Source organism: Palaemon carinicauda, chromosome 6 (genome assembly GCF_036898095.1).
Source record: "Palaemon carinicauda isolate YSFRI2023 chromosome 6, ASM3689809v2, whole genome shotgun sequence".
NCBI classification, from domain to species: Eukaryota; Metazoa; Arthropoda; class Malacostraca; order Decapoda; family Palaemonidae; genus Palaemon; species Palaemon carinicauda.
This window is the reverse complement of record NC_090730.1, coordinates 64,366,870-64,387,214: the sequence shown is the minus strand read 5'-3', so window position 1 is coordinate 64,387,214 and position 20,345 is coordinate 64,366,870. Positions and strand designations below refer to the sequence as shown.

The following is a 20,345-nucleotide window of genomic DNA, read 5'->3' as shown; positions in this document are numbered from 1 at the left end:
CAACATCATGCCGCTGCTGGTCAGTCTGCGAGCTGGCAACAACAAAAGCAGAGTGCTGGTGCGTGGGAGGGACTGCCGTGGGTTGCGGAGCATGCCGTATGGGATGCGGAGCATGCCGCATGGGTTGCGGAGCATGCCGTATGGGATGCGGAGCATGCCGCATGGGTTGCGGAGCATGCCGCAAAGAGTCAGAACCCGGCAGCTCTACAGCACCTTCCCACTGCTGATGCGGTAGCTCACGCATGTCAACGGATGGTGCAGCAAGAACATGCGTCTGGCAGGGAGGCCTGCGCATCGGTGGTGGAGCTCTCACAGGTGGAGTGTGGGAGCAGGCAGCCGCAGTATCTGCTGAGCGCACAACCGCGGCAGGTTGTAGGCTAACAGGGGCAGTGTCAACCTTCTCAGCATGATACTCTTGCATGAACGCAGCAAGCTGAGACTGCATAGTCTGCAGCATGGACCACTTAGGGTCTACCGTGGTTGGAGCAGCAACAGACGGAGCAGTAGCCTGTTGTGGAACCACTCTACCTCTCTTGGGAGGTGTGCAGTCTTCGGAAGACTGCGGCGAGTCCGAACTGACCCAGTGGCTACACCTGGGCTGTTGGACTCGCTCGGCAGGGACCTTACGCTTAAGAGGTCGTGAGACCTTGGTCCATCGTTTCCTCCTTGAAACTTCTTCCACAGACGAGGGATGATAGGGCTCATTCGTCTGTATGTGGATGGGACGATCTCTAAGAGAAATGTCCGCAACCACTGAGGGTACATCCGTACGCTGATCAAGGCCTGCCGAACCCTTTGGTCCTTCGACATTGCTTCTCCCCTGGGCTTGGGAGCTTGCAAGAGGTCCCGGACTGGGAGGACGACTGGCACGAACAGATGTACCCTCATGCGCAACACTGACACTGACACTTTTCACCTCACTTGCACTAACACTTCCCACTGCACTTTTCGCTTTCAGCTCTTTGACATCTGCCAAAAGCTGATTACGGTCATTAGCCAATGACTCCACTCTGTCACCAAGAGCCTGAATGGCACGCATCATATCCGCCATGGATGGTGAGCACTAGTAGCAGGGTCGGGAGTCACCACTACAGGGGAAGGAAAAGGTTGAGGGGCATGGGGAGAGGAGAAATCCACAGAGCGAGAAGAACTCCTCCTGATCCTATCCTTCTCTAGCTTACGTGCATTTTTGAGGAATTCGTTAAAATCGAATTCCGAAAGCCCAGCGCATTCCTCACACCGATCTTCCAATTGACAGGATTTACCCCTACAATTGGAACAAACGGTGTGAGGATCTATGGAGGCCTTCGGAAGACGCCTAGTGCAAGCCCTAACACTACACTGCCTGTACTTAGGGACTTGAGAATGGTCAGACATCTTGAATAGTAGAAATGGTCAAGGGGGGATTCCAAAAACTAGCAAAGTTCGTTAACAATTAAACCAAATTAATTCCAAAAGCTTGCTAAGCTAATGATAAAGCTTCCTGAATAGCGAAGGCTAAAATCTAGAGCGAATACATCACCAAAATCGTGAGAAACAACTCCAGAATCAACAGCGTATCCAAATAGGTCTTGCCGGTGGCACGACAGAGGAAAAATTGAGTTCTTGTTGACAAGAAGTACTTGAGTACCTGCTCACAGATGGCGCTGTTGTGTACACCCCCACCTGTATAGCGATCGCTGGCGTATCCCGACCTTAGATTTCTGTCGGGCAACGGAGTTGACAGCTACATGATCATCGGGTAAGATTAATATTGAAAAACCTTTTTTTGCTTAATTTAAATGTCGAAAAGTCAAAGAGGAAACCAATGATGCCAAACACTGCCAAAAGAAAAATACTGATGCTGGTTATCAAGGAATGCTGGATATGCATACTGTACTATTGGTGAGGGAAATGAATGAAAAATGGCTAAATGACCCAAGGAAGCTCTTTGTTTTCACCTTTCCTTGCTTGAAACATTTTTGAGTATTAAGTAAGATTTAACCTAGCACTGACAAAAGATATAAATCACATTTGAAATCTACATACCTTATAATCATGACAAAGGTCAGTAACCAGGGTAAGAGCAAGAGGATTGTGTCGTTGTGATCTCCAAAGGCCCTCCACCAATGCAACTTTATCCATAGCATTGAACTGTTCTACACTGGTGGCATGTCCAAGAGATTCCAGCCGACTTACATATGTTACAGTTTGTAGGAATGTTCTGAAAAAAAGCATATATATACTTGTAAAAGTTATTTCCTCACTTTATCAACCAAAAAAAGTTCAGTACTGTAAAACCTATTTTGAGAATAATGAAACCAATCACTCTAGCTAAGTACGAAGAATTACAGTAAAACATTATACTAACCTTATAAATGAAATACTTTTACCAGAGCATTTTTGAATTGTCTTTTCATCAGCAATGGCTAAAAGGCACCGGAGAGCTCTTAAACGATGAGAAGCGGAAACACTTGTGTCTCCTGTTAGAGCTCTATTTAGCAGGTAACTCACAGCCTCCTCTTGTGGACAGTATCGCAGCAAATAGATCACTCTGAGAACAAATTGAAGTTTTATTGTAGGAAGCTTTTAATTTAGCATTATTAGAAGTGTAAAATTTCTTACATTGAAATTAAAATCTATATGATTTTCTAAACATAATACTGTACCTAGATAATGATACATCATCCGGAGAGGTATCTTCTGATGAAGCCACAGGGTCAAAAGCAATTTTGAAGTTTGCTACAGTTTCTTCGCCACTTCCTACTTCACTTGCTTCTGAGGGTGGAAGCCACTTCTCCAGCAAATCTAACTGGATGGCAACCTAAATCACAAAATAGATGCTTCAATATTAAGGCAAGATAAACACACAAACCCTAACCTTTATTTTGATAGGTAGTTCATTAAAAACGAATAGTAAATAGTATTATAAATGGACCAGCACTGGGCCCAGGGATATTCAAGATGCAACTTGCGGAAAAGCCAAAGTTACACTTCGATATACAATTTTAAAGAGCTTCGACAGTAAAATGTGAGAAAGGGAGTAAGAACAGAAGTTCAGCAGAAAGCTAAAAAATAGGTAGCCGTAGGGGTTATGGGGATGCTGCAATAAGTAAGTTATGTGACAGCATACCTCACGGCACGACCTCTCTTCGAAAAACAACAAATATACAGGCCCCTTGCAACAAACAGTAAACAATATCATTCAGGCCTAACAGGAAATAACATTCAAATGTATGTACAAAGACCATATTGACATGAATCCTTAAATCTAATAACTTTGACAAACGGGTCTACTTATATTTCAGTTAATCAAAACTTAACCCCAAATTAATAAATGACTAAATTACCTTCGTGTAAAATAACATAAATAAGTTGCTAATTTACCTGTCTTAAGCCAGCAGTTGTGCAGATATCTGAGACACAGCCATTGATGTCAGGCATGGAATGTGTACTCAAGGTAGCCAGAGATCCCAAAGATGAGTGCTGGTACAGAGCGAATATCAATTCCATTGGTGTGCGTGTAAGTGCAAGGTACTTGGGTTCAGCTAAATTGTATTTGTGCAATGCATGTTCCAGCGCCAGCTGTTGATATCGACTACTGACAGATGCAAAAGCATCAGCTGCCATGGAGTTTGAATTCTGTTCCTCTTTCCATTCCTCTGCCATAATCTTACATTTCTCTGCTGCCAAAACTTTATCAAGACCAGGAGGAAGACGGTTCACAACCCAATTGCCACAGGCAGTTGCTAGTTCATAAAACTGAATTTTACTAACTACACTTCTAATCTTACTTAATAAGGCACTATTAGTACTACACACGTGCCATGTGACGTGTTCATCACGATTACTTTGCTTCCTACTTACACTCTCTTGCTCTAAAGTACTAGAAACAGTATTCTGAGTTGCTATCATGCAGAGTTGATCAGCATTCAGCTTTAAAGTGGGTGCAGCTTTAAGCCAAATATCTATGGTAGATATATTCAACTCGGCTTCAATAATCTTCTTCATGGATTTACTGCGCTTGAACAATTCGTGGAAAGGTAAGCGGTACTTTGAAATTTCTGGAGGGCCTAGACTCTGAGGATGTGTGCTTATCCAATCATCAATTTCAACATCACCAGGTGGACATTGCCTTGGATAAACTTTGAGAAAATTCACAATATCTAGACCTCGTGTAAGGAGTTGCATTTCCTGATGATCAGCCTGGAGAAGTTTAAGCTGCTGAAGGACTAACTCCAAAATTTCATAATTATAAGAGCTGATGTTGTTGAGCTCTTCTGAAAGCATTTCTAGTAAGTGGGATTTGTTGCTGATTTCAGCAATAATTGCTTCAGCTTTGGTAAAAACAGCTAGAGGTGGTTCTATCTTGGGGACTGTACCTGGTCTTTTACCTTCTTCTGGAACCTCTGGAGACCACAATTGAAGAACTACCCTCAAATGTAAGATAAAAGCATCAACCAAATCTAAGCCAAAATCTTCACAATATTCATAAATTAGAGAAAATGAACAGTCAGGATGCGCAACCACATCATCAAGAACTTTAGAAACAGCTTTGGTATCTCTAAATGCTTCCTTGAAAGATATATTCATATCGGATAATCGTTTGCCCCAGAGGGATCTCTTGTGCAAAACACTGAATTTCTCCCAAACCTCCCTGATGCCATTGAGAGTGCAGTAGTCTTTTCCTATAACAGCTACAGATATCAGTTTTGTGTAATCTGCACCAAATCTTCTTATCAATTCATTGAGGCCTTTGGAGGCATCTTTTTTAGTAAGGAGAGTAAGCAAACTGACTGCTAGGATGACATCGGGTTTCTTGCTGCCGATAATTTTCAAAAGTAGATTTAGAACTTGCTGATACCCATGGGCACTGGTTATAGAAGCAGATGACTTTGGACTGAAAAGCAAGGATCTCAATGCTTTACGTAAGGATATGGTCATCGTTAACAAGTCTTGTCCTCGTTCACTGAGATGGCCAATTAGATTGTAAATATTCCCAGTCAATGCTTCATTATCCATTGAAGAGCACATTTCTTCTGCACCACTTACATAGGGATAAACTGTCTTGCTCTCCTGTTTATCTTGAGAAGTCATCCATAAAGCTAAAGCATCTGCTAGCATAGAGTTGACAACACCATCCTCTATTGGCATGCTATTATCATTGTACACAGCACTGAATTTCCATCTTGTATAAGGGCTGCTGCTTTCAAAGTCGTGCTGAGTATAGATTCCCTCAACGTGGCACTGGGAATAGAGAGTACTTCCTAGCTGACACCACATGCCTACTTCTAAAAGTGAAATCAGCTGATCTGAAATTAATAACAAATCATGATAACCAATATCAAATTGTCTTTGTAGAAAATAAATATATTATTCCTTTATGTTTGAATCAAATCTACAATAAAGATATTGTGGGAAAACATCTACCATTATTTAAAATCAAGAGGCCATTTTGGCAATAAAGTTATAAATTTGATATTTAAATATGAAAAAAAACCCTGGAAAAGATTTTTTATTTTGATAGGAGTGAAAATTGAAGTAAACCAGATCTGAAGAAGACTGGAAAACCATGTGCAGAGATCAAAACACACAGAAAAAATATAGGAACCAGGTACTGTAGCTGGGAAATAACTGTCGAGTTTATAGAGAAATTACAATATTGAGGCAGGAAGTACCATTTCAAAGATGGCACAGCAGCCACTAGCTTATACTTAAAAATACTATAACCTAATGGGAATACTTTAGATAAAAATTATGAAAAAAAAGATACAAATTCTGTGATTAGTAACTGACAACATTCACAAATACTGCTTATCGAGATGTTATTACTACAAGAAAGTAACCAGTATGTTACATTTTAATGATCTCAGTGTGTTGTAGCCCTATACACATCGCAAAAATTTTGTTCATCATCAAGAACATACACAACTAAAAAAAATATCCAGTTTTTTGTTCATCATCAAGAACATACACAACTCAAAAAAAATATCCAGTAGCAAAACTGGTCCTGTAGTGAGTAGGGTTCCCCTGATGTACGGGACCAGATAATCAGCCCTTATGGTATAGTGAAAGTAGAACCAATGATTTCTTGAACTGAAATTATCCTTAATCGTTCTACCCCCAATGGACGTACTGGTACGTTTCACAAAACTCATCCCTTAACCCACATGGACGTACCGGTATGTCCTTGGAAAAAAACTGCTATTTGCATTTTTTTTTTTTTGGTATATTTTTTATAACCTAATGAGAAACTTCAGGCATTTTCCAAAATAATGAGACCAACCTGACCTCTCTATGACAAAAATTAAGGCTGTCAGCGCAATCTAAAAAAAAAATATTGCAAAACGTGCTTGAAAAAAAAAAACGCTTGGGGGTTAAGGGTTGGAAAGTTCCAAATAGCTTTGGGGATAAAAGGGTTAATATCTCTCAAACTTTATAAAAAGGGCAAGAAAAAATTTTATTTTCATTAGTAAAATAAATTTTTGAATATACTTACCCGGTGATCATATAGCTGTCAGCTCTGCTGCCCGACAGAAAAACCTAAGGACAAAATACGCCAGCGATCGCTATACAGGTGGGGGTGTACATCAACTGCGCCATCTGTCGAGCAGGTACTCAAGTACTCCATGTCAACACAGAACCAATTTTCTCCTCGGCCCACTGGGTCTCTATTGGGGAGGAAGGGAGGGTCCTTTAATATATGATCACCGGGTAAGTATATTCAAAAATTTATTTTACTAATGAAAATAAAATTTTTCAATATTAAACTTAGCCGGTGATCATATAGCTGATTCACACCCAGGGGGGTGGGTAGAGACCAGCATTACATGTTGACATTATTATGAGCTAAGTATTTTGTATTTCATTTTAGCAGTTATTCAAAATAACAAACATAAAATAAATAAGTACCTGGTAAGGAAGTCGACTTGAACAATTACTCTGCCTTTTTAAGTACGTCTTCCTTACTGAGCCTCGCGATCCTCATAGGATGCTGAGCGACTCCTAGGAGCTGAAGTATGAAGGGTTGCAACCCATACTAAAGGACCTCATCAAAACCTCTAATCTAGGCGCTTCTCAAGAAATGACTTTGACCACCCGCCAAATCAAGTAGGATGCGAAAGGCTTCTTAGCCTTCCGGACAACCCAAAAACAATAATAAAACATTTCAAGAGAAAGATTAAAAAAGGTTATGGAATTAGGGAATTGTAGTGGTTGAGCCCTCACCCACTACTGCACTCGTTGCTACGAATGGTCCCAGAGTGTAGCAGTTCTCGTAAAGAGACTGGACATTCTTAAGATAAAAAGACGCGAACACTGATTTGCTTTTCCAATAGGTTGCGTCGAATATACTTTGCAGAGATCTAATTTGTTTAAAGGCCACGGAAGTTGCGACAGCTCTAACTTCGTGTGTCCTTACCTTCAGCAAAGCTTGGTCTTCCTCATTCAGATGGGAATGAGCTTCTCGTATTAACAGTCTGATAAAATAGGATAAAGCATTCTTTGACATAGGCAAAGATGGATTCTTAACTGAACACCATAAAGCTTCAGACGGGCCTCGTAAAGGTTTTTAAATAGAACTTAAGAGCTCTTACAGGACATAAGACTCTTTCTAGTTCATTTCCAACCATACGATAAGTTTGGAATATCGAACGATATTGGTCAAGGCCGAGAAGGCAGCTCGTGTTTGGCTAGAAAACCAAGTTGTAGAACATGTAGCCGTTTCAGATGAGAATCCGATGTTCTTGCTGAAGGTATGAATCTCACTGACTCTTTTAGCTGTGGCTAAGCATATCAGGAAAAGTCTTAAAGGTGAGATCTTTCAGGGAGGCTGATTGTAGCGGTTCGAACCTGTCTGACATAAGGAATCTTAGTACCACGTCTAAATTCCAACCAGGTGTAACCAAACGACGCTCCTTCGTGGTCTCAAAAGACTTAAGGAGGTCCTGTAGATCTTTATTGTTGGAAAGATCTAAGCCTCTGTGACGGAAGACTGATGCCAACATGCTTCTGTAACCCTTGATAGTGGGAGCTGAAAGAGATCGTTCTTTCCTCAGATATAAGAGAAAGTCAGCTATTTGAGTTACAGAGGTACTGGTCGAGGATACGGATACTGACTTGCACCAGTTTCGGAAGATTTCCCACTTCGATTGGTAGACTCTAAGGGTGGATGTTCTCCTTGCTCTAGCAATCGCTCTGGTTGCCTCCTTCGAAAAGCCTCTAGCTCTCGAGAGTCTTTCGATAGTCTGAAGGCAGTCAGACGAAGAGCGTGGAGGCCTTGGTGTACCTTCTTTACGCGTGGCTGACGTAGAAGGTCCACCCTTAGGGGAAGTGTTCTGGGAACGTCTACTAGCCATCGAAGTACCTCGGTGAGCCATTCTCTCGCGGGTCAGAGGGAAGCAACTAGCGTCAACCTTGTCCCTTCGTGAGAGGCAAACTTCTGCAGTACCTTGTTGACAATCTTGAACGGAGGGAATGCATATAGATCTAGATGTGACCAATCTAGTAGAAAGGCATCTATATGAACTGCTGCTGGGTCCGGGATTGGTGAGCCAAATATTGGGAGCCTCTTGGTCATCGAGGTTGCGAAGAGATCTATGGTTGGCTGGCCCCAGGTGGCCCAAAGTCTCTTGCATACATCCTTGTGGAGGGTCCATTCTGTTGGAATTATTTGTCCCTTCCGACTGAGACAATCTGCCATGACATTCAAGTTGCCTTGGATGAACCTCGTTACTAGTGAAATGTCTAGACCTTTTGACCAGGTGAGGAGGTCCCTTGCGATCTCGTACCATGTCAGAGAGTAGGTCCCTCCTTGCTTGGAGATGTACGCCAAAGCCGTGGTGTTGTCCGAGTTCACCTCCACCACTTTGCCTTGAAGGAGAGACCTGAAGCTTTTCCAGGTCAGACGTACTGCCAGTAGCTTCTTGCAGTTGAAATGCATTGTCCTTTGACTCGAGTTCCATAATCCCGAGCATTCCCTACTGTCTAATGTCGCACCCCAGCCTACGTCCGATGCGTCCGAGAAGAGAACGTGGTTGGGAGTCTGAACAGTCAGGGGAAGACCCTCTCTAAGGTTGATATAGTCCTTTCACCAAGTCAGACCAGACTTTATCTTTCCGGAAACCGGGATCGAGACCGCTTCTAGCGTCTTGTCCTTTTTCCAGTGAAAAGCTAGATGGTATAGAAGAGGACGGAGGTGTAGTCTTCCTAGTGACACAAATTGATCCACGGATGACAGTGTCCCTACCAGACTCATCCACAGCCTGACTGGGCAGCGTTCCTTCTTCAGCATCTTCTGGATGGATAGCAGGGCTGGGGGTTGATCGTCTTGTTCAGCAACGTCCTCATCAGAGGGTTCCTCATCCGAAACTGATGAGGAAACGGCAACGGAGTGGGCAACGTCTGACTCGCTGAATCCGGTCGCACTGGTGGATGCGTGACGGAGCCGGACGCAATATCATGGCACTGCTGCACAGTCTGTGAACTGTCAACAACCATGGGTGCGCGAGGAAGTACAGCGTCAACCCGAAACTGTCTAGACTGTCTGGGTTGTGCAGTCAACACCCTACCGGGTTGCTGAGGTTGACGCACTGCGTCACAACAAGTCACCTCTGCTGGTTGTTGAACGTCTTCCTAGTGACACACTGAACGTCAAACAACCACCTCCGAGCGTCGCTTAACGTCAACGTGCGACTGGCAACCCACACTGGGTCGCATCGGTGGAGGAACCACCTCAACTGGCAGACGCGAGTAGGATACCTCAGCGTCAACAGGGCGCACAACCAACCGGTTGGAAGGTTGTTGGCCAGAAGGTTCTTCTCCGTATTTAAGTCCTCTATCAAGGACACAAGCTTGGACTGCATGTCTTGCAGCAAAGCCCATTTAGGGTCTACGGGAGCAGGTGTGGCAACAGACGGGGTTAGCGACTGAGGCGGAACCATTTACCATCCCTGGAAGCCTTGTTATGTGTGACATAATAGTACAGCAAAACTTCAAAGGCTCGACAAAAGTTGAGAAGTTGACCTGTAAACAACTTGGAGCGTCTCCTGGCTAGGCGCCAGGGCGAGTCTACCAGAATTGAGAAGTCTATCTGGGCAGAGGCATGAACTCCCAAGCCAAGAACTTCTCTCGTGTCCTATCAGACTCTCGCTCTATAAGCCAGTTTAAAAGAAGGGAAATCAAAGGCTGTATCCCTAAAACTCCTCCTGGTGCAAAAACCAGTCGCCTAGCCAACGTAACGCTCTCTAGGAGAGCGAGAGAGCACTAGCTTAACAACAACGGCTTCGAAGTAGCTAGGCCTAGTGTAAGTTCTGACGTTAGGCGAACGAGGAGCAGCAGTTACAAGATCCGGACGAAGATCCTTAAAAAATCATCATGATTTAATTAAAGTCCATAGGAGGCTAAGCAGCTTAAGGCTCCTCTCCAAATGACAGAGTCCTCAAAGGAATATCAGTAGGAGGGAGAACAGCACTTTCTCATCTACAGGAACCTTGTCCGAGAAAAGCTAGGTTATCTCAGTGAGGGTCTCACTGGTGCATTAGCAGCAGACCAGAAGGCAACGTTATGTAACTGCTTGACAGTCTGTGAACTGTCAAAAACTGAACTGTCAACCACAACAGGTGCGTGAGGACATACAGCACTGGTGCATTAGTAGCAGACCAGAAGGCAACGTCATGTAACTGCTTGACAGTCTGTGAACTGTCAACAACTGAACTGTCAACCACAACAGGTGCGTGAGGACATACAGTGTTCACTCGAGACTGCTTTGACTGTCTATACTGAGCAGTCAAAACAACTCTAGAATGCGGAGGTTGACGCACCGCGTCAAAACAAAACAACTTAGGTTGTTGTTGTAACTCGCGAACGTCAACGGAGGGTTCCGTGCGTCTGTGAACGTCAACGTGCGGCTGGCAGGGTACACTGCGCATGGGTGGTGGAACTCTCACAGCCGGAGTGCGGGAGCAGGTAGCGTCAGCGTCTACTGTACGCACAACCGTGGTTGGTTGTAGGCTAACGGGTGCAGCGTCAACCTTCTCCGCACGATACTCCTGCATAAAAGATGCTAACTGTGTCTGCATAGACTGTAGCAAAGACCACTTAGGGTCTACAGCAGCAGGTGCGGCAACAGACGGTGTTACTGCCTGTTGCGGTACCGCTTTGCCTCTCTTAGGAGGTGAGCAGTCGTCGGAAGACTGCAGCGAATCCGAACTGACCCAGTGGCTACAACTGGGCCGTTGGACTTGCGCGGAAGGGACCGACTTGCGCTTAATAAGCTGCGAGACCTTGGTCCATGGTTTCTTACGAGAAACCTCTTCCGCAGACGAGAAGTAAATGGGCTCTCTCGTCTTTGTGTGGGTGGGGCGATCTTGGGTAGATACGCCCGAAACCACGGAGGGAAACGTCTGTTCGTTGATCAAGGCCTGACGAACCCATAAGTCGTTCGACATTACTTCTCCCCTGGGCTTGGGAGCTTGCAAGAGGTCCCGGACTAGGTGAACGACAGGCACGAACAGACGAACCCTCGGACGCAACACTGTAACACTTTGCGCATATCACTTTATCACTTCGATTTTCTGTTTTGCACTTATTTCACTGAAATCGAAACTTTTACTGATTTCTACCTGAAACACGCAATTCTACCCTTCATTAAAAGGTAGTAATTGCGAAAACAGTCGTATAATGCAGCTCATTAATACTAGCAAAAACAGAAAACATATAAAGATAAAGAATCCAGTGGCTGGGAAAGAGACTAAACACTAGTTCAAATAAACTACGTTTACAATCTCTCACCGCACATAGCCTGGGGACAAGAATAAAACCCTAGAAACGTTTTACCTTCTTCCCCGTACAGCGACTAGGGAGGAGAGTAACACGAGAACAACGTTACCCGCTTGAACGGAACGTTTTTTTCTCCTCTCTCTCCCTCCGTCTCTATCTCTCTCTCTCTTTCTCTCTTGATTTCGCACCTGAGAGAAGAGCCCAATTATATATCGTCAAAACATGTTATTTGGCTAAAGGAAAAAAACTGAAAGGTTTTCCAAATAAAAAGTTCCTTTAATTTAGAATTTAAACCATTTAAGCTAAGAAAGAATGAACGAAACGTCAGAATCGATTTACTCTTACTGCAAAGTGAAACCGTGATACACTCTCTCTCTATCGTAACGATAGAGCGCATGTTGAACGTCCTGAACGTCAACAACTGCGTAGTCTAAAAAACTAAACGTTAGTTCATCTTTGAAAACAGTACGAGACTGTCAAAGAAATTCTTTCATAAAACATTAAATTTAAAAAGTTTTAAATTCTTTAAAGGCTAAATACGATATAACGGGCTCAACGATGATTAACTTCGGTTCCAAGTTAGGACCGCCTACTATCAGGAAAGGTCGCATATAAACAAAACATAAAAATTTATTTTTATATGTTTATAATAAATGGAAAGTTAATCGAAGAGGCCTAATAAAGGCGGAGAGATATAAAATATATAGATCTATAACGTGTTAAGCAAAATTACTAAAAACCTAAACACACTTCCGTCTAAGGGAAGGGTCGGCCATTTAAAAGTGAAAGAGAGTCCATACTCTCTTTGTCACCATAATTAAATCTATCCAAAACGAGTTCAAGTTTTGAGATGAAGATAAAACCCCTGCATAGCGAAAGCTCAAAACTAGAATAGTGTACTTCACCAAATAGTTGTGAAAACAAATCCAGTTAGTAACAGCGTATTTAGTAGGTCTTGCCAGTGGCACGACAGAGAGAAAATTGGTTCTGTGTTGACATGGAGTACTTGAGTACCTGCTCGACAGATGGCGCAGTTGATGTACACCCCCACCTGTATAGCGATCGCTGGCGTATTTTGTCCTTAGGTTTTTCTGTCGGGCAGCAGAGCTGACAGCTATATGATCACCGGCTAAGTTTAATATTGAAAAACTAAAATTATAATGAAGGGACATGTGAAAAAGGTAACAATAAGATTGAAATAAGAGTAAAATATCATATGAAGGTAGTGATGCAGGCATGATTAAGAATGAACAAATTCTGTATACACGAGGTTAGGAATAAAGGAGCAAGACCAAACCAAATGGAAATGACAGAAATAAGACTCACGTAAAGTGAAGGCAAGACCAAATGGAGTGGACATACCAATACAGTATATGATGAAATGGAACATGTAAGAAAAAGGAGACAAATCAACATCAAGATAAAATCAAAATTAACCAACAAAATATGTATTACTGTATAATTCTACGCACAATACAGTTAGAGATTTTGAAAATGGATATCAGATACTGAGGCAAAAGGGATAATGGTAAGAGGATGAGGTAATACAATGATTGATTTGTTTTTTAGAATTTTGGCAATGAGGCCATGTGCTGGAGATTGCGAGGCCATTCAGAACTGATGTGGGACTGGGAGAAAACTCTACACTTGAACTATAAAGCAAATGTTGAAAAGGGTTGGACAGCATGATGGAAGGAAGAAAATAGAAACCAGTAAAGTATAAGGCTAAAAAGTGGGGATAGCAGGGGGTGCAAAGAAGGTTGCAAAACTTTAGTAATGCCTTCAATGTACCTTTTGATGTGTCCTGTGTGGCTCTAACACCATACGGGAGACCTAATAGGACAATACAGGTTTCAACCCTACAGGAGAACTAAAAGATGAATGAGAGAGAGAGCACATGTGTATGTATTAAAACCTACAAAATCAGGAATGATAAACTCTGTAAGGAAAAGAGGGAGGCCAGAAGGCATGTGGCAAAACAAGATTTGATTATTTTGGAGTAGGATAAGATTCACACCACATTAGAGGGAAATGTATAGGATAACAAAGTGGAGGCTACAGGAATAACCAACCAAGAGTACAGAGGGAAAAACAAAATGCACTACATCTTGGGACAAAGGATGCAGCAACTCAACTCTAATACTGCTTACAGTGGACAAGGGCAAAGCATATGGCAGTCAACAATCAAATACAAAAGTTCTTAAACTTGTTACTGTCCTAAACATAAATGAGATTTAATGATTGGTTGGATGTTTATTATCTTGAGATTCTGCATTCATATACTGTACAGTATATATATTCTTAGCGGTATGGTTGAGCCTGCCAGGGTGGATAAACTACCCCACCGCCATTGCCCAGCCCATCATTGAGACACTCAAGCCCCTCTACTGCAGCAAAGTGCTGGACCATCTCCTTTATTTCAGATAGGCAAAGGCTAGGAGAAGGAAAACTCCAAAATCAAACCAAACAAAACCCCAACGGCGGAGCTTCCCAGCGCCGGCGGAAGAGGGCAATGCCTGTCGGGCAGGCAACAAGGCGGGCCTTGACATAACAAGAACCCGGCAGCCCGATGCAACCAACATCGGAGAAGCCGCCTGTCTCATATGTCTTGAGCCGCGGTTAAAACGATGTGGGCCAAGTGTGTGTGCGTGGCCGTTGCAAAGCCACGACCACCCAAAACAATATACCCAGCTACTGGCATTCTGTCGTTTCCTCCACCCTTCTTCTGATAGGAGGCTGATGGCTAACGACAGAACCCAATACTCGGACACGAGTGGGCGCCGACGACGATATATATTCTAAAAACCTCATCATCAGCCAGTACTAGTCCATTGCAGAACAAAGGCCTTTCAGACATGTCTTTTCACTTGCGTCTCTTTAGGGTTTTTCCGATGCCAGTCCACACCCATAAACTTTCTTAGTTTGTCAATCCATCGTCTTCTCTTCATTCCCCTGCTTCTTTTGCGAAATCTGGGGACCCATTCTGTTATTCTTAATGTCCATCTATTACCTGTCATTCTCATTATATGTCCTGCCTATGTCTATTTCTTTTCCTTAAATGTTGTTAGAACATCCTCTACTTTAATTTTCTCTCATATCCATGTTGCTCTTTTTGTCTTTAACAGTGCTATTCCCATAATTATTTTTTCCAAAGCTCTCCGAGTTGTAAGTAGCTTATATTCTACGGCTTTAGTAAGGCTTCAAGTTTCTGATGAATATGTTAAAACTGGGAGGACCATCTGATTTAATACTTTTCTTTTTAGAAAAAGTGGAATTTTACTTTTCATCTCATTTTGTTTACCAATAGCTCTACATCCCATGCTTATCCCTCTTTTAATTTTGGTCTGTTGTCCTGGTGAAACACTATCTGTTCTAAGTATGTATATTCATCAATATTATCTTAAGTTTTACTCATTCATTTTCAGTCCTACATTTCTGCTTTCTCTATGCAAATCTTCTATCATGTTTTGAAATTCCTCCCTTCATTCGTCATACACAACTTTGTCATCTGCAAATCATAAGTTGCTACAGTATTCCCCATTAATATTAATTCCTAGATTTTCCCAATTTAAATTATCTTAACTACTTCTAGGCATACTATGAATAATTTAGGAGATGGGGTCTCCCTGTCTAACTCCTTTCTCAATCAGAATTTTCTTACTATCTTTGTGTACAGTAGTTTTAGGATTGCTGTACTTTCTATATAGATATCTTCAAATGTTTTAACATAAAATTCACCTATTCCTTGTCTTTGAAAGGCTTTCATTACTGCCGAGGTTTTGACAGAATTAAAAGCTTTCTCATAGTCTTCTATAAATACCATACAGTGGTTTGTCATACTCGGTTGATTTTCCCATTTGCTGGTTAATTACATGGATATGGTCAGTTGTTAAATACTGTACCCACTTCTAAATTCTGCCTGATTTTTTGGTTGGTTAAAGTCTGTCTTTCTATTTGGCCTAATATGATCTTTGTAAATATTGTGTATATTACGGAGAGCAAACTTATTGGGTGGTAATTTTTTAGGTCTTTTGTGTCTCCCATGTTCTGAATTAGTATAATGATAAAGGTTTTCCCAGCTGTTAGTATATAGCATTCTTGCAGACATTTTGTGTACAGTTTAGGTAGGTTTACTACGATAAAATCTCCTTCATTTATTATCAAATCAATTGTTAGGCCATCTCCCCCTGCTGCTTTGTCTCTTTTCATGATTTTAATGCTTTTCTACTTCTCCTAATGTTATGTTTGGTAGTGGCTCAGGTGTTTCATTATTTCTACTAGCTAAGTTACTTCTTATATTACTATTGTATAGCATTGTATAGAAATCTGCAAATTTTATCATGCCCTCTCTATTGTGGATTTTTCAATTTTTATCATTTAAAGCAAACATCTGTTGGCAGCCTGTTCCATGTCTTCTTTTCATCAATTTGGTGCTTTTTCCTTTCTTTAGTTTCTTCAATTTTGGTTTGATCAGGTTTACGTTAGATGAAAAGAAGACTTGGAACAGGGTGCCAACAGATGTTTGCTTTAAAATATGAAAATGGAAATAACAACAGAGATGGCATGATAAAATTTGCAGAGAATTTCTATACACTGCTATACAATAGTAATACAAGTAACTTTGTTAGTAGAAATAATGAAACACCTGAGCTGGTACCAAACATAACAGTAGGATAAGTTAAGAAAGCATTAATATCATGAAAAGAGGCAGAGCAGCAGAAGATGCACTAACAATTGATTTAATAATAAATGAAGGAGACTTCACAGAAGTAAAACTAGCTAAACTTTACACAAAATATTTACAAGAATGCTCTATACCTTCAGCTTGAAAAAACTATCATTATACTGATTCACAAAAAAGGGAGACACAAAAGGCCTAAAATACTGCCCAATAAGTTTACTCTCCGTAATACAGTATATAGAATATTCACAAAGATCATATTAGACCAAATAGAAAGACAGTTAATCAACAAAGAGAGCAGGGTGGATTTAGAAGTGAGTATTTATCAGCTGACCATATCCATGTAATTAACCAGTTAATGGAAAAATCAAGCGAGTATGATAAACCACTATGTATGGCATCTATAGAGGACTATGAAAAAGCTTTTGCTTCTGTCAAAACCTTAGCAGTAATGAAAACCCTTCAAAGACAAGTAATAGATGAATTTTATGTTAAAACACTTGGATATCAAGTTTGTTTATTGATTGTTTTGGATAGTTCTACTACAGTAATTCTATTTCATCTCTCTTGAATTTTACCTTCATTTCCAAATTTTTCTTCATTAGGTTTTTGGTCTTTACTGATAGTTTTCCTTGATCTTGTTTAGGAGCTTTTCCATCTATCTCGTGTACTGATTCCAATACATATTTTGTAAAATTACCATTCACTTCTTCTTTACTTGCTTCCATTTCATCATGTCGCTGAGATACCTATTTTGTATTGCCAAACTAAACTCAATACATATTTCTCTTATTACAGGAGTGTTTACTTTCTTTCTAAAAACCTAAGGTCACTCAAATGTTAGTTTTGAATAGAAAACTTTAGATTTATGAACAAATGGATAAAATACTGTGTTTTGTTGGGCTAATTCATTTAAATTTCTTGTGATGGAAAACTGAATATAACATAAAGGAATCATTAAAATACAAGAAAAAAAAATGACAGAAATTCTGAATATATGTAGTTAAATGGCACTGATAAAAAGGTCTGATGTGTGTTTGAACAAGTTAAATCCATTATTATGGTTGGCATACTAGTTGTGAAGAGATAAGTACGACAAGTCTCCCAACTTGAAAGATGAATTAAAGTATAAAACTTAACATAATATGCACAAATAATTAGAGAAAATTTTTTAATTTTCATATCATCAATACTTGCATGCCCAACAATATTTTCTTTTACTATCTTCCACTCCTCCTCTAGATCGCCAGTTTCCCTTACTTTCACCCTGTCATATGCCACTTCCAACCTTTCTTGATAATAACATTTTACCTCTGGTTGTTTCAACTCTTCCACCTTCACCACCTCCCTTTTACTTACCCCCATTCTGTTTACCCACTCTTTTGCTACAACTAATTTTGCTTCAACCAAAAAATTATAAGACATAACGGTAGCCATACCCGTAAACACGTGCAGATTTCAGTCTTCCGAACATCCTCCTTGTTATCAACACACAGTCCATCAATGCCCTTTCTACCATTCTTCCATTTGTTTCTCTTACCAATGCATACTTATTTATATACAGTACCTTTTCTTGAAAAATAAAAGAAAAAAAATACTTGCCACCAGCTCTTGTTCAACACGTATCTAGCACTCTTTCATCACTCACTTTCACCTAGTATGCCATAATACTTCCCAATGACACCTGCTACCCCTCCAACAATCACACTGACATTTAAATCACCCGACACAACTACATTACTTCTTCTACACACCTAGTTAACTCATTCATTTCACTCTACTTCACTCTTCTCACAAACTGGCACAAACATCAGGCCCTCATTCCCAACCCAACCTAACCCTTACCCACATCAACCTAGATGACACGTCGTTCAATTCTACAACTTTACCTGTCATCCAAAGCCGCACTCCTCTCTTGCTCTTCACCAAACATCAATTCACCCTTCCCTTCTATCTTTGTCTCACATAAGGCCAATACATCCATCCTTCCATTCTAACACATACTTCCAATCTCATATCTTTTACTCTCTATTGTACTACACCCATTCACATTCAGAGAGCCCGAAACTAGACTGCGGAGAGCAGTGACTATCCCCCCAACTTCTCTTCTTTGATATCTCTCAGGAAATAAATATACAATCATAAGATCACAAAATTATGATAAATCATCATACTGTCATAAGTGGAAGTTTGTTTTTGTTGACTATAAATGCAAATAGAATGGTTTTCCTGTTATGTGACGTGTGTAAGAATTTCTAGGGATACAGTAAGTAAAATATCTGTAATAACCTAATCTTTACTAAAAGCACTAAGAACCATTAGTTATCACATGCGTGTATAAATGTGATTGTTTGTTCGTTATGACTGGTGATAAAATATAAACAAAATAATGGTTACTGTTTTAGGCAGCATGTTTAGGAAAAACCTGATATAAAATAGCCTTTATTTCCTTTATTTTGAATTTCTAAGGAAAAGTAAGTAAAACAACATTGGTAATAATGAAATCATTATATAGAAAATACTGATAAGATATCTCTTAGTGCAAAATCTTTCTTATACACAGATGTGTAAATGTCTTCGTTATGATTAGTGATGAAACATAAAACAAATAATGATATCAGTTTTAGGCAGTGTGATTAGGAAAAGCATGATATAATTAAATTGCCCTTATCTAGTTCAATTTGGAATTCTAAGTATACATCAAAAGCAAGCCTATGTAATGATGGTTTTATAATTCACCAGTTGTCTTATACAACAGATATGACATAATTCATTAAAATTTGACCTCGTCTTTTCTAAAGGTTGTCTTATACGCGGAAATATACAGTAAATCTTTAAGTTAGGTTAGGTAACATTTTACTGTGCCTTGATTCCATAGTTTGGGGTTACTCAATCCAATGAAAAGCTGTTATATTTCTTTGTGGTAAGGTCATATTTGCTAGTGTTTCCATTAAAATGTTGAATTTAGAAATTTGTGCCATAAAACCTGGTACTGCAAGAAAACTCTGAAGTTGCAATATGAAGCAAAAGCTGAAGAGGTTGAACAGCAACTTATAAAATAGAAGTTAGAATGTAGCTTCAGAATGAGGATAACATGTGAATGCAGATAGGGGTCAAAGGATGCTGCAAAAACATTCAAGAAATGCCTACAGTGCACCACTTGAGGGGCAAACTAAACTACCACTTATGGTATTTGGATTAAAAAGAGGTTTTAATACAGTATACATAAAATTTAATACTCAATTGTCTCCTAGTTTTCATAGTTTTTAGGGTAGGTTTAGCCCACAGAGGTTTATTTTCACCCTCTTTTGCAAAGTATCTTAGCTTCTTAATCTTTACTATATCTTTCATATTTCTGCATCTGTTATGTTAAAGTAGGTTATTTAATTGTTTATAAATAAATTCGGTCTTCGGCAGGAGTAAATGTTAACTGCCCTTTTCATAAGAGTTCGGTGATAACCTTCGCTCCTCCTCCGTCGTTAATTAGTGAATTGCCATTAACTCTTTTGTTTATTTTTTTTTCCGAGTGTTTGGTGTTTACTGAGAGCCGTGGACGAGACTACTGCTGCCTGGAATGTTCAGTTCGGACCGTACCTTGATCACAGACGTGTATCCTAATTCAGCAGCCATTGGTAGACGCCTTTTTTATTCCCTCATAAGGAATTGTACCTTGGGAGGATTATTTCGCTGGTGTCTTTGAGCAACCCGCGGTAAATTGTACACTTCTTTGGCTCACGGCTCACATATGCAGGGGTTTTGTCACCTGCGATAGCCACCTCGCTTGTTACGTCCTGCAAGTGTATGTGTCACTTGCGACCTTCACTTGGCGTTATTTTCCCCGCCTGAGGATCCTGCGGGAAGACGGTGCCGTCGTTCCGTCCCGGCACTGTTGGAGGTACTATTGCCG

At 40.7% G+C, this 20,345-nt stretch overlaps 1 protein-coding gene across 1 annotated transcript in view; it reads right to left on the bottom strand.

Moving 5' to 3' along the window:
* rod (rough deal) overlaps positions 1 to 20,345 on the bottom strand; it is a 291,539-nt gene that overhangs the window by 60,875 nt on the left and 210,319 nt on the right. Inside the window, exons 22-25 of the mRNA XM_068375218.1 lie at positions 3,367 to 5,291; positions 2,649 to 2,803; positions 2,351 to 2,533; positions 2,029 to 2,203 (exon numbers count right to left, since the gene is read on the bottom strand). Of these exons, the coding sequence (XP_068231319.1) occupies positions 2,029 to 2,203; positions 2,351 to 2,533; positions 2,649 to 2,803; positions 3,367 to 5,291 (2,438 nt within the window). The remainder of the gene's footprint in view (positions 1 to 2,028; positions 2,204 to 2,350; positions 2,534 to 2,648; positions 2,804 to 3,366; positions 5,292 to 20,345) is intronic.